Source organism: Anguilla anguilla, chromosome 10 (genome assembly GCF_013347855.1).
Source record: "Anguilla anguilla isolate fAngAng1 chromosome 10, fAngAng1.pri, whole genome shotgun sequence".
NCBI classification, from domain to species: domain Eukaryota; kingdom Metazoa; phylum Chordata; class Actinopteri; order Anguilliformes; family Anguillidae; genus Anguilla; species Anguilla anguilla.
The window spans coordinates 3,710,881-3,723,724 of record NC_049210.1 but is presented as its reverse complement, the minus strand read 5'-3'; the positions used below and the strand labels follow the sequence as shown (position 1 = coordinate 3,723,724).

The 12,844-nt window shown below is 53.3% G+C and overlaps 1 protein-coding gene across 3 annotated transcripts in view; it reads left to right on the top strand.

The window, feature by feature from the left end:
* Nucleotides 1–12,844, top strand: part of acacb (acetyl-CoA carboxylase beta) — a 32,032-nt gene that overhangs the window by 11,316 nt on the left and 7,872 nt on the right. For 2 of the 3 annotated variants that reach the window (XM_035436408.1, XM_035436406.1), the window contains exons 13-41: nt 71–221; nt 344–447; nt 906–987; nt 1,098–1,243; nt 1,364–1,514; nt 1,983–2,117; nt 2,372–2,518; nt 3,015–3,203; nt 3,650–3,750; nt 3,858–3,946; nt 4,280–4,404; nt 4,751–4,864; nt 4,950–5,063; nt 5,191–5,280; nt 5,537–5,655; nt 6,415–6,438; nt 7,541–7,678; nt 8,124–8,223; nt 9,040–9,147; nt 9,504–9,560; nt 9,790–9,831; nt 10,002–10,217; nt 10,455–10,610; nt 10,915–11,118; nt 11,351–11,506; nt 11,623–11,745; nt 11,877–12,146; nt 12,295–12,392; nt 12,606–12,726. In XM_035436408.1, the coding sequence (XP_035292299.1) occupies nt 71–221; nt 344–447; nt 906–987; nt 1,098–1,243; nt 1,364–1,514; nt 1,983–2,117; nt 2,372–2,518; nt 3,015–3,203; nt 3,650–3,750; nt 3,858–3,946; nt 4,280–4,404; nt 4,751–4,864; nt 4,950–5,063; nt 5,191–5,280; nt 5,537–5,655; nt 6,415–6,438; nt 7,541–7,678; nt 8,124–8,223; nt 9,040–9,147; nt 9,504–9,560; nt 9,790–9,831; nt 10,002–10,217; nt 10,455–10,610; nt 10,915–11,118; nt 11,351–11,506; nt 11,623–11,745; nt 11,877–12,146; nt 12,295–12,392; nt 12,606–12,726 (3,670 nt within the window). The remainder of the gene's footprint in view (nt 1–70; nt 222–343; nt 448–905; nt 988–1,097; nt 1,244–1,363; nt 1,515–1,982; nt 2,118–2,371; nt 2,519–3,014; nt 3,204–3,649; nt 3,751–3,857; nt 3,947–4,279; nt 4,405–4,750; nt 4,865–4,949; nt 5,064–5,190; nt 5,281–5,536; nt 5,656–6,414; nt 6,439–7,540; nt 7,679–8,123; nt 8,224–9,039; nt 9,148–9,503; nt 9,561–9,789; nt 9,832–10,001; nt 10,218–10,454; nt 10,611–10,914; nt 11,119–11,350; nt 11,507–11,622; nt 11,746–11,876; nt 12,147–12,294; nt 12,393–12,605; nt 12,727–12,844) is intronic. The other variant, XM_035436407.1, reaches the window with a different exon arrangement.

The following is a 12,844-nucleotide window of genomic DNA, read 5'->3' as shown; positions in this document are numbered from 1 at the left end:
CGGTGAAGGACCACTGGCCCCCCTGGGCGGTAAGGCCGTTGGTAGCTGAGGTTGCGTCGCGTCTGTGCAGGAACATGGTGGTGGCCATGAAGGAGCTGTCCATCCGCGGGGACTTCCGGACCACCGTGGAGTACCTGATCAAGCTGCTGGAGACCGAGAGCTTCCGGAACAACGACATCGACACCGGCTGGCTGGACCACCTCATCGCGGAGAAGGTGCAGGTGAGGCGGTCCACGGAAACGCCGTCTCAGTCTCGAGCAGCTTGCTGTTCCCGATGGGGTGAGAGCATAGCTTCAGCATTCCTCATCCTGTGTCGTCGTCCCCCCTCTGGCTCCCCCTGCAGGCGGAAAGGCCCGACACCATGCTGGCCGTCGTCTGCGGGTCGCTTCACGTGGTCGACGCCAGCTTCAGGAAGAGCATGTCGGACTTCCTGCACTCTCTGGAGAGGTACGCCATTCGCGTTAACGCCACTGAAGTTCCGCTAAATTTCAGATCTCGACAGGCCTCCAGCAGACGAGATGATGAGATGTGATGCGATTTCATTCAAAAGATCGTGGAATGCTGTTGAGAGTCCACATGAAAACTAGGGTTGACAAATTAACTGTTTCCAACATGACAAGTAATGAATTGGTTGAGTGGATCCATCTTGGTTTTTAACCCTGGACTCAAGATTTGACTCTTTGAATCTCGGAGACAACAGCCATTAGCAAACATTCTGACCAAAATAGAAAAATGTTGTAAAACAATCTCTACAGTTCATGAGCTGGCTCAAAACCAAATGTTGTAATTCTGCCATGATTTAGTGACATCACAATTGGAGGGGTGGGGGGATGGATCCTTTCTTCTGGGAGACGAGGTTGTCTGAATACATCCCCAGGTGATTGAGCAAGTTTTTCCTCTCTCAGGGGTCAGGTGTTGCCTGCTGCTAGTCTCCTGAACACCTTGGACATGGACCTAATTTACGAAGGCATCAAGTACTGTCTGAAGGTGCTTAAAACCCCTTATCTAACGCTCCCTTATCGCTTTTAAGATTTCACCCCCGTTTGCTGCGTGTTTCGTAACCATGGCGTTGACCCTGTGAGTGTGCACGTTTGCAGGTGGCGCGCCAGTCTCCCACCACGTACGTCATCATCATGAACGGCTCGGACATCGAGATCGACGCGCACAGACTGAGCGACGGCGGTCTGCTGCTGTCCTACAACGGCTGCAGCTACACCACCTACATGAAGGAGGAAGTGGAGAGGTGAGTCTTCCTGTCCGTTCGGCGTCAGACCTGTTGGTCTTCTCCGACAAATGTGACGATGCTGTTCGTCATTAACTGACACTTTCTTGTAGAAATTGAGATGTCTCTTGTTTCCACTAGCTACCGAATCACAATAGGCAACAAGACGTGCGTGTTCGAGAAGGAGAAAGACCCAACGGTGCTTAGGTCGCCCTCTGCTGGCAAACTGCTGCAGTACATGGTGGAAGACGGAGGCCATGTATGTGCAGGGAATTCCTATGCAGAAATTGAGGTAAACCATAGCCTGGCGGATAAACCATTGTTTAAAAAAGCAAGTCAAACAAAGCTTGTGTGTTCTAGATTAGCAGTTGTAAGGTTTCTTTATAAGTTTATCAGGTTCTGAATGTGCTGCTGATTACAACATGCAAAAACAGGGAATTATGGCAGATGCCTAGAGCCAAGCCCTGCAGTATTATAGAATATTTCTGTATTTAAATAGCAATGAACATGGCTAGGACAGTGAGATAAATCTTTGATATTGGGCTGTAAAGAATTCTTTACAGGATATTACTCTTTACAGGATGAGTACTTAGCGGAAGCTCTTATTCAGTATCTCACAAAGCATGAGAATGCAATGGTACTGCCCTGCCTTGTAACCTAATGTTCTACCTGTGACTTGCGAGCCCAGTTCTCTGGCTGTTATAGCACAGGGGCGCGGTACCCTGTGCTCAGGTGACGTGTACCTGCGTTTGGCCTGCAGGTGATGAAGATGGTGATGGCGCTGAGCGTGCAGGAGTCGGGCTGCGTGCACTTCGTCAAGCGGCCCGGCGCCGTGCTGGAGCCCGGCTGCATCGTGGCCCACCTGGAGCTGGACGACCCCAGCAGCCTGCAGCCGGCGAGTAGAGCCCATCCCCCTCTAATACACCGTCTTTCCCTAACCTTCGAAGACGCCATCTTTCCCTCACCCTCGAATACTTCATAATACTTTATCTTTGCCTAACCCTCGAATACTCTTAACTCATGCCTTTCAGCCGTTAGGTGCCACACTGCCCTCTGCTGGCCGCCTTTTGCAGTTGCACTCAGTGGTGGGTGACAGCACGGTCAGGCTGAAGCCTTGTGTTCCCTCCCTCCCCTCTCCTCCCCCCCCAGGTGGAGCTGAACAGGGCCGCCCTACCTCCCCAAGAGCCCCTGCCCATCACCGGGGAGAAGCTGCACCAGGTCTTCCACAGCGTGCTGGAGAACCTGGCCAAGATCATGGACGGCTTCTGCCTCCCCGAGCCCTACTTCAGCAACAAGGTGAGGACCCGACTGAGCTGCTGTCCCCTGCAACGGGACGCTTCTTAACTTAACCCTTTGAAGAGTAGGGTTTCTTGGAATGTTCCAAGTCAGTGTTCTGGAACTGCCATTGCTTTCCGTTACCAGCAGTGATTGTTACATCAGCATTAGAATGTCCAGGTTAATAACATTCTAATTGTGTTTGTGATCTCACAACTTAAAGGGTTAAATTAAAGGGCATTATAATCCACTCCTGGACAGCCAAGCACTTTAAGCTGGGTTCAGCTCTGCCAGAGACATTCCTCCACAGGCTTTAAACCACAGCCACATAGATGCATTAGAGTACAGAGCCGTGAAGAAGTATTTGTCCCTTTCCTGATTTCCCCTATTATTGCATATTTGTCAAACAGAATGATTTCAGATCTTCAGACAAAATGTAATATTAGACATTAGAAACTGAGTCAACACCTTAAAAAAAAAAAAAAGTTTTTTAAATGCTCCCGCGCGCCCCCTGCAGCTGAAGCAGTGGGTCAGCACCCTGATGAAGACGCTGCGGGACCCCTCCCTGCCGCTGCTGGAGCTGCAGGAGATCATGACCAGCGTCTCCGGGCGGATCCCCGCCTCCGTGGAGAAGGCCATCCGCAAGGTGATGGCGCAGTACGCCAGCAACATCACCTCCGTGCTCTGCCAGTTCCCCAGCCAGAGGGTGAGTCCCCCGCCGCCAAGCCCCGCCCCCTAACGTGCGTTCCAGCCGCGAAGCCCCGCCCCCTAACGCGCGTTCCCGCCGCGAAGCCCCGCCCCCTAACCCGCGTTCCCGCCGCGAAGCCCCGCCCCCTAACGCGCGTTCCCGCCGCCAAACCCCGCCCCCTAACCCGCGTTCCCGCCGTGAGCCCCGCCTCCCTTACGCGCGCAGTCGCCGTTTCCATCGCGCCCGGGGTCTCAAACTCCCATCCTGGAGGGCCCAAAGCATCAGCAGGCTTTCAGTCACGCATCCAGCGTTTCCTGAGGGCGTCTGATTTGCAAATGACGATCCACCAAACAACAGCGGACTAGACTGCACGGCACATAGCGCCGTCCTCTGTGAAATATTGAATGTTTTTGAACTTTCGTTTCTTAAACGAGTTGATTTTATTGTGGATTTGTCCGCTGCAGATCGCCAACATCCTGGACAGCCACGCTGCGACACTGCAGAGGAAGTCTGACAGGGAGGTGTTCTTCATGAACACCCAGAGCATCGTGCAGCTCGTCCAAAGGTGAGTCCGCTCGGTCTCGCTCCCCTAACAGCTACGTTTGCGCCGCACGCGGAAACCCGCGTTCTCAACGACGGGAGAGGTCACCTGTCCACCGCTGTGTTCCTCAGGTACCGTAGCGGAATTCGCGGGTACATGAAGTCGGTGGTGCTGGATCTGCTGAAGAGGTACCTGGAGGTGGAGACGCAGTTCCAGCAAGGTAAACACACCCTCTCGCCTGAGAGCACACCCGTTAATCTATGTATGGTAGGGATCTTAGGGCGTAGCGTGTGATCGCGAGTTATGAGCTGGTTGAGTGGATTCATCTCGTCTTTAACTCCAGACTAAAGATTTGACACTTTGAATCTCAGAGGCCCCAGTCGTTAGCAGATGTGCTGAAACTTTGTCAGTTTAAGCCTTGAGGGAACTCATTTTGCCGTTAATGATCGAAATGAAGGCTCATGCGGCGGGAGTTTGAGATCCCTGAGGTTAGGTGAGGTAAGGTGTGGTTGGCCTCCATGAGGGACATCACCCAATTGCCTCTCGCTTGCAGCTCACTATGACAAGTGTGTGATCAACCTGCGGGAGCAGTACAAGCCCAACATGACGCCCGTGCTGGAGTGCATCTTCTCCCACGCCCAGGTCTCCAAGAAGAACATCCTGGTGACCATGCTCATCGTAAGTGCCCCGCCTGTCCGAGACTCCTCCCACCAATCCAATACACCTGCAACCTCATCCAACCCACCTCTGAACCCATACAGTACAGCTGGTTCTCTGAGGAAAAGGGCTGTGGGAAGTCACATTGGGAGAATAGTGCTCGTAAACATTACCACATTATAAATATAACAACAATATTGGACTGTAGTGCTTTTCATGATCTCAAAACACTTCACAGTGGAATATGGATTCGCCTCAACCAGCTGGGTGATGCACAGCAGCCATCTTGAACCATTGGAGTATGGGAGTGTGGGCCTTCAGTGAGGTTATATTTTGGGACGGGTGCGGCCCTGTGTGTGTCCCGCAGGACCAGCTGTGCGGGCGGGACCCCACCCTGGCCGACGAGCTGATGGTCATCCTGAACGAGCTCACGCAGCTCAGCAAGGTGGAGAACTCCAAGGTGGCCCTGCGGGCCCGACAGGTGAGGCCCTAACACCCGGACGCTCTTTCACCCTCAGACAGAGCTCTGATAAAGTACGGGCGTGACATCGTCTGCTGTTTCTCAGGTGCTGATTGCGTCCCACCTGCCCTCCTACGAGCTGAGGCACAACCAGGTGGAGTCCATCTTCCTCTCGGCCATCGACATGTACGGACACCAGTTCTGCCCCGAGAACCTCAAGGTGAGGTTCCCCCCGTCCCGTCCCGACTTACCACCCCCCGCACCCCGTCCCGGGGGGGTCCTGAACGTGACGTCGCCACTGCGTTCCCGGAGGGGTCTCACCTCGTTTTAAAATCTCCCCTCTGCAGAAGCTCATCCTGTCCGAGACCTCCATCTTCGACGTCCTGCCCAACTTCTTCTACCACAGCAACCGGGTGGTGTGCATGGCTGCCCTGGAGGTGAGTGTTTGGGAGAATCCTCTGCATTTTACACTCTTATACCGATGCCAAGTTATTATTTTCACAACCAAAACCTAAGTGTCATGTGGATGCCAGTGGACTGTTTCCTGCTCTGGTGACACCCCTGGTGTTCGTCCCAGCTTAAAGCAAGTTTAGGGTGGGTGCAGGAATCCTTTAACGTGGTGAAACATGGTTTTGTGACATGCACCCCTCATTCTGCTGCCCCCCCCCCCCCACTCTGCCTCCCCCCACCCAGGTGTACGTGCGCAGGGGCTACATCGCATACGAGCTCAACAGCCTCCAGCACCACCAGCTGCAGGACGGCACCTGTGCTGTGGACTTCCAGTTCATGCTGCCCACATCCCACCCCAACAGGTACCCTCACCTCTCAATGCCCCCCCCCCCCCCACCCCCCTCCTCACCTGTCCTGAGCCTACCTAATGGGCGGGGCTACAGTTATCTGTCCATCACTGACCTGTCTGAACCAGCTGAATATTTGTCCCATAGGTAGGTTTTAATTTCAACCCTAATTTGGCACACCTGTCTATACAAAAATTTGCTCAACAAAGCTGTGGAATAAGGTGTGAATGAGTGAAAATCTAAAGGATGGCAGATCTTCAGGAATAGGGTTGGTTACAGAACCACTGCTCTAAGACGTATAGATAACTGCTTTCCCATTTTTGTGTAAAATGGTAATTGTTGAGGGTGTAGAGGACTGATTACCCCATCCCGATTTATAGAATCATGTCTTCATCACTCTCCACGTACATCTCCCTTTTTTCCCCCTCAGATTTGAGCCTATGACAGTGGACCTGTAAAGAAACTTCAGTTTTATGAGTGTTTTGCAGTCCCCTACTCAAAAGCACTAACTCCAGTCTCATAACCGCTCTAAAGTTCAGGGTGTGCTGCTCTATACGACAGTCCTAACTTCTCCTCTTTTGGCCAAAACCTTGAAAAAAAAGTCTGTCTCACTGCATTGACTTCCCTTGTGTCTTTAATCCGGTCTGTATGTATGGTTCTATTTAAAAGGCGTTGCGCACGTGTGAGACGAAACCCTTGAAAATAATCCAAAATGCGGTGTTGGCAGAACTTGGTCATTTCCCCCCTCCTAACGTGTCGATGGTCTTATTTCAGAGAAAGCAGCCCCACTCTGAGCAGGTAGAGTACAGCACTTGACCCCCCCTCATGGCACCTAGCTGAGTAACCTGGCCTTGTATGTTTGTTTTTTTTTTTTTTTTTTCTCTCCACGTGTTTTTAATTCTCTCCATCCAGCATGCTTTGCTGCTTTCTGCGGTGTGTTTGCGTGCAGGCTGTCTCTTAAGGAAGAAGGGTGCGGTCCTCTAACGGGTTTCTGTTGAGGTTTTTTATTTATTTTTTGCTTCTCTCAATCCACAAGCCCAGCCTCCTGCAGACAGTGTTTCTGTTTCTGCAGTGTGCTCCTGAGCAATTAGCGTTTGGCAATTTAAAGTTCACCGAAGGAAAAACTGAATTTGGTAACTGGTAGTGCTGTAGGCCTAACCATTGGAAACAAGTCGCTCTGTCGCACACCGGTGTGACACCCCTGGGAGGGAGATGAGGCAGTTCCAGGTGTGCACCGTTGGGAGCTGCATGGAGAGAGAAAGAGAGAGAGAGAGAGAGTGCACCCATGCCAACACGAAATTAAATAAACAAACACCTTCACCCTTCCCCCTCACGGGTTCCGGGTGAAAACAACAAACTGAAACAACCAACTGAAATAATAAAACCAAGCGACTGCTTTTCAGTTGCCAGTATCTTTCTCCATCTTTCAGTGCTCGTACAAACAAAACTCAGACTCGCTCTCTCGGTGTGTACTCCCGGTCTCTGCCCCAAACTGTGGAGAGGAACACACCTTTAAGCACCTGGGCTGATTAGTTAACGCAGCCCAGGTGCGCGTGCTCTCTCCTCCAGACGGCGTTGTCCAGACCAATCCGCTTCCCCGGCGAACGGAATGCGGCACCCTCAAACGGCACAACGGGCTTGTTTGGCACTCAAGAGACACCAAAAGCCTCTAAATTAACTGAGTTTTTGTTTTTCTTTAACAAAGGCACTCTTTCCTTGTGGAGAAGTAGCTCTGTAGAAGTAGGCTGCTGTTGCAGGCACCGCCCACTCTACTAAACGGCTATGCCTTGCCCTCTGAACCCCTGCCTCAGCTGACCCCTGACCCCTTGACCTCTCACCCCTGACCTTGCCCCCCCCGGTCATCCCCACTCATCGCACCCCTCTCCTCCTGCCTCGATAGGGTGTCCGTCCCCGTGAACTGCACTCAGTTCGAGATCCGGCGGCAGGGCAGCGAGCTCTTCCTGGAGGGGGCGCTCTCTCCGCCCTGCCAGAGGATGGGCGCCATGGTGGCCTTCCATTGTTTCGAGGACTTCAAGAGGTAGTGTGTGAGGGTCACCAAAAAGCGTGTCTTCCATCGAGCTTTATAAGGGTTGCCATAGTCTCAGTGGCACTTAGTCTCAGAGAAAATAGGTCAGTTAACTAGTATCGTATAACTCAGTGGTAACTAGACCTGGGTCAAACAAGCATTTGAAATGCTTGAACCTGCAGATTACTTGCGCTTGTTTTTTTGAAGGATCATTTAATTTCGCCAGTATTCTAAGGAAAGATGGTTTTCACTTTGGTTAGTAACATGTTTTGTTGGTGATCTGCAGGAGTGCTTTAAAATTTCTCCAACACGTAAAGAACTATTTCAATTTGACCCAGCCGTAGTTGTCGACAGCTTCACTCTTAAGACTGTGTCCTTGACAGCTCACTTGTGGGAGTGGCCAGATGTGCTGACGTCAGCTGGGGGGGGGGGCGGGGTTTTTTTTGTGTTTTTGAAGGAATTTCGACGAGGTGATCTCCAGCTTCGCCGAGCCCCTGTTGGAGAGCCCGCTGTTCTCCGAGGCCTGCTCCACCCTGTACGACGAGGAGAACTGCAAGGTGAGCGCGGGTAAGGGGGTGGAGTCTCAGGTTTGGGCAGTTGAGTGGGCGGAGTCTCTGGTTTGGGCAGTTGAGTGGGCGGAGTCTCTGGTTTGCGTGGGTGAGTGGGCGGAGTCTCAGGTTTTGGTGGGTGAGTGGGCGGAGTCTCTGGTTTGGGTGGGTGAGTGGGCGGAGTCTCAGGTTTGGGTGAGTGGGTGAGTGGGCGGAGTCTCAGGTTTGGGTGAGTGGGTGAGTGGGCGGAGTCTCTGGTTTGGGTGGGTGAGTGGGCGGGGTCTCTGGTTTGGGCAGGTGAGTGGGCGGAGTCTCTGGTTTGGGTGGGTGAGGGGGCGGAGTCTCTGGTTCGGGTGGGTAAGTGGGCGGAGTCTCAAGTTTGGGTGGGTGAGTGGGCGGAGTCTCAGGTTTGGGCAGGTGAGTGGGCGGAGTCTCTGGTTTGGGTGGGTGAGTGGGCGGAGTCTCAGGTTTGGGCGAGTGGGTGAGTGGGCGGAGTCTCAAGTTTGGGCGGGTAGGTGGGCGGGGTCTCAGATTTTGGCGGGTGGGTGAGAGGGCGGGGTCTCAGGTTTGGGCGAGTGGGTGAGTGGGCAGAGTCTCAAGTTTGGGTGGGTGAGTGGGCGGAGTCTCAGGTTTGGGCGGGTAGGTGGACGGGGTGTCAGGTTTGGGCGGGTGGGTGAGTGGGTGGGGTCTCAGATTTGGGCGGGTGGGTGAGTGGGTGGGGTCTCAGGTTTGGGCGGGTGGCTTGCGTGAGTGGACGGGGTCTCAGATTTGGGCTGCGTGACTCCAGCTGTATCACACGCCCCCTGCATTACCGGCCCCTTGCAGAACATGAAGGACAACCCCATCCACATCCTCAACGTGTCCATCAAGACTGCAGACACGGAGGACGACGACAAGCTGGTGACGGAGTTCAGCGCCTACGCCCAGTCCAAGGTGAGGGGTTACACGGTGCCCCCTCCAAAACCCTCACGTCACATTGTCCCGTACGAACCCTCACGTCCCGACTAGGCTGTGCTCCAGACCTGGGCTGAATACTTATTCAGAATGCCTTTACTTTTTGGACACCAGTACAATCCACACAGATAACTAACAATTATTCAAAATTTAACTCAGTGGTTTCCAACCCCGCTCCTGGAGAATTTCAAGGTGAGCACAAGGTTACTCATATTTGTCCGCGGCCTGTCTTGTTGTGGTCTTGGGGAGCTTTTGCTGTGCATTTTCTGGATGCAGTACTTTTGTCATTGTTACTCCCTGCATATAGATTTACAAATATCTCTCTATGATTTCAGAAAGCCATACTTTTTGAACATGGAATAAGAAGAATCACATTTCTAGTGGCACAGAAGGTAAGATAATATGTTTATAATGTTGTTTTATTAATAATTAATGGTATTTTATGTGGAGGTTAAAATGTAATTATGCAACACTTGAATTTCTTGAATTTAATTTCACAGTTCTAAATTTTGTATGATAAAGATGCCCCTGTAAGACTGTGTCAAAGACGTTTTTCTCTCAGAACTGCAAACCAGATGGTATTTTGACATAAATATAATATTTATTTATTGTACTATACAGAGGGAATTTCCAAAGTTCTTCACTTTCAGAGCTAGAGATGAGGTAAGAAAGACCATATCCTGTTTCTGTGAATGCGCTGACAATCTAATAATCGAAAAAAACTGTGAAAGTGCTGTGAACTGTGAAAGTGCTGTGATCTGTGAAAGAGCCGTGATCTGTGAAAGAGCCGTACTGCGAGGGCTCACGCACGGCACGCCGCGTCGCGTCTGCAGTTCCAGGAGGACAGAATCTACCGGAACCTGGAGCCGGCGCTGGCCTTCCAGCTGGAGCTGAGCCGCATGCGCAACTTCGACCTGGCGGCCGTGCCCTGCGCCAACCACAAGATGCACCTGTACCTGGGCGCCGCCCGCGTGGAGGAGGGCGCCGAGGTCACCGACTACCGCTTCTTCATCCGCGCCATCATACGCCACTCCGACCTCATCACCAAGGTAACGCCACGCCGCGCCACGCCACGCCGCCCCCCAACACGAGTGGCCCTGATTGGTTCTTTTTTGTTTTGCTTTGTTCTTTTGCACTGACAGTTATAATTCTGTGGTGTTGTTTTTAACAAGCAGTCATCCAATCAAATTTGATGGTATGGGTTTGTGGTAAGGGACCTGTGACCGGTTTCTATGCTCCCCCCTAAAACCCCTGCTCCCTGCCCCCCCCCCACCTCCCCCCCCCAGGAAGCCTCCTTCGAGTACCTGCAGAACGAGGGGGAGCGGCTGCTCCTGGAGGCCATGGACGAGCTGGAGGTGGCCTTCAGCAACACCCACGTGCGCACCGACTGCAACCACATCTTCCTCAACTTCGTCCCCACGGTCATCATGGACCCCTCCAAGGTCAGTGTGTCTCCCCCCCCTGCTCCTCCACCCCCAAGGCCCTGATCCTGGGTCCATGTCTGCGCACCTCATTCAGCTGCCTGTCCAACTCTGTTTCTGGGGATCTACCATCCTGTTGGTTCTCACTCCTCGTGTTGCTCCTCAGATCGAGGAGTCGGTGCGCTCCATGGTGACGCTCCTCCTCGTGTTTCTCCTCAGATCGAGGAGTCGGTGCGCTCCGCGGTGACGCTCCTCCTCGTGTTTCTCCTCAGATCGAGGAGTCCGTGCGCTCCGTGGTGACGCTCCTCCTCGTGTTTCTCCTCAGATCGAGGAGTCGGTGCGCTCCATGGTGATGCGGTACGGCAGTCGGCTCTGGAAGCTCCGTGTCCTGCAGGCCGAGCTGAAGATCAACATCCGCCTGACGCCCGTGGGCACCGCCATCCCCATCCGCCTCTTCCTCACCAACGAATCGGGCTACTACCTGGACATCAGCCTGTACAAGGAGGTGACCGACCTCAGCTCCGGACAGGTACTTCTGCTGCGCTGCAGTGTCCAGACACAGATGCTGCATTTAATATCCTGCTTAAGTTACGAATGAGCCCAGCTCTATAAATATGCCTTAAGACATTTATAAATGAATTATTTACTGTCAGCCAACCAGTGGTTCGGTGTGGTCTCCATCATATGCACTGAGCTGTTGAGTGTGTCAATGGTTCTGTGTTTTTGAGCACTTCCTGTGGTGCCCCCCCCCCCCCCCCCAGATCATGTTCCAGTCGTACGGGGACAAGCAGGGGCTCCTCCACGGCATGCTCATCAACACCCCCTACGTCACCAAAGACCTTCTGCAGTCCAAGAGGTTCCAGGCCCAGACCCTGGGGACCACCTACGTGTACGACTTCCCCGAGATGTTCAGACAGGTACCGCCCCCCACCCCCCCTCCCCCTCTACCGCCACATCGCCCCGATCCTCACCCCCCCCTCGTTGACCACGCCCCTCGATCTTCATCGCTCTTTCCACCTCCTCGTCCTTGCAGGCTCTGTTCAAGATGTGGGGCTCCGGGGACAGTTACCCTGAAGACGTGCTGATCTGCACCGAGATGGTGCTGGACCCCCAGGGGCAACTGGTGCAGATGAACCGGCTCCCTGGCGACAACGAGGTAGGACAGTCTATCATAATATAATAATAATAATAATGTTTCATTGCATTTATATAATGCTTTTTACACACACAAAGTGCTGCGATGATGTAATCGCTTTTTCCGCGCCCCCCCCCCCCCCCTTGCTGCAGGTGGGCATGGTGGCGTTCCGCATGAAGATGAAGACGCCGGAGTACCCCGAGGGTCGGGAGATCATCGTCATCAGCAACGACATCACCCACAAGATCGGGTCGTTCGGGCCGCAGGAGGACCTGCTGTTCCTGCGGGCGTCGGAGCTGGCGCGGGAGGAGGGCATCCCGCGCGTCTACGTCTCCGCCAACAGCGGCGCCCGCATCGGCCTGGCCGAGGAGATCCGACACAAGTTCCAGGTGGCCTGGGTGGACCCGGGGGACCCCTACAAGGTGAGGCCCCGGCGTCGGGGGGGCGGGGGGGGGGGCAGATGCGTATTTTAATTACTGGTGCTGGTCCAAAAGAACAGTTGGCCAAGAAGAGCCATTTACTGTGACACTGACATGACATAAGCTCACCTGTGGCCCTTCGTGTACGCAGGGTTTCAAATACCTGTACCTGACACCCCAGGACTACACCCGCATCAGCTCCACCAACTCTGTGCACTGCCAGCACGTGGAGGAGGGCGGGGAGTCCAGGTCGGTCATTTCTCTCTCTTTCTTTAAATTATTATTATTCAATTATTATCATCATTACATTTAAATGTTTTGTGTGTTGTCCCTAAAATAACCAGCTAGCCCTTTAAGGTGTAAGATCACAAACATGTTCTTAGCTGAACATTGTAATCAGCACAGGAAACTAACTTTTTGCATCATCATGTTGCCCCCCCCCCCCCCCCCCCCCATCCTCAGGTACATCATCACTGACATCATCGGGATGGAGGAGGGGCTGGGCGTGGAGAACCTGCGGGGGTCCGGCACCATCGCCGGGGAGACGTCCCTGGCGTATGACGAAATCGTCACCATCAGCATGGTGAGTGGGCGTGGCCAAAATGGTGCCGTCCCACGGGAAATTTGGGTCACGTGTGTTCAGGTGTGTCGCTGCAGCGTGTCTGTGCTGTGTGTCTGTGCTGCAGCGTGTCTGTACTGTG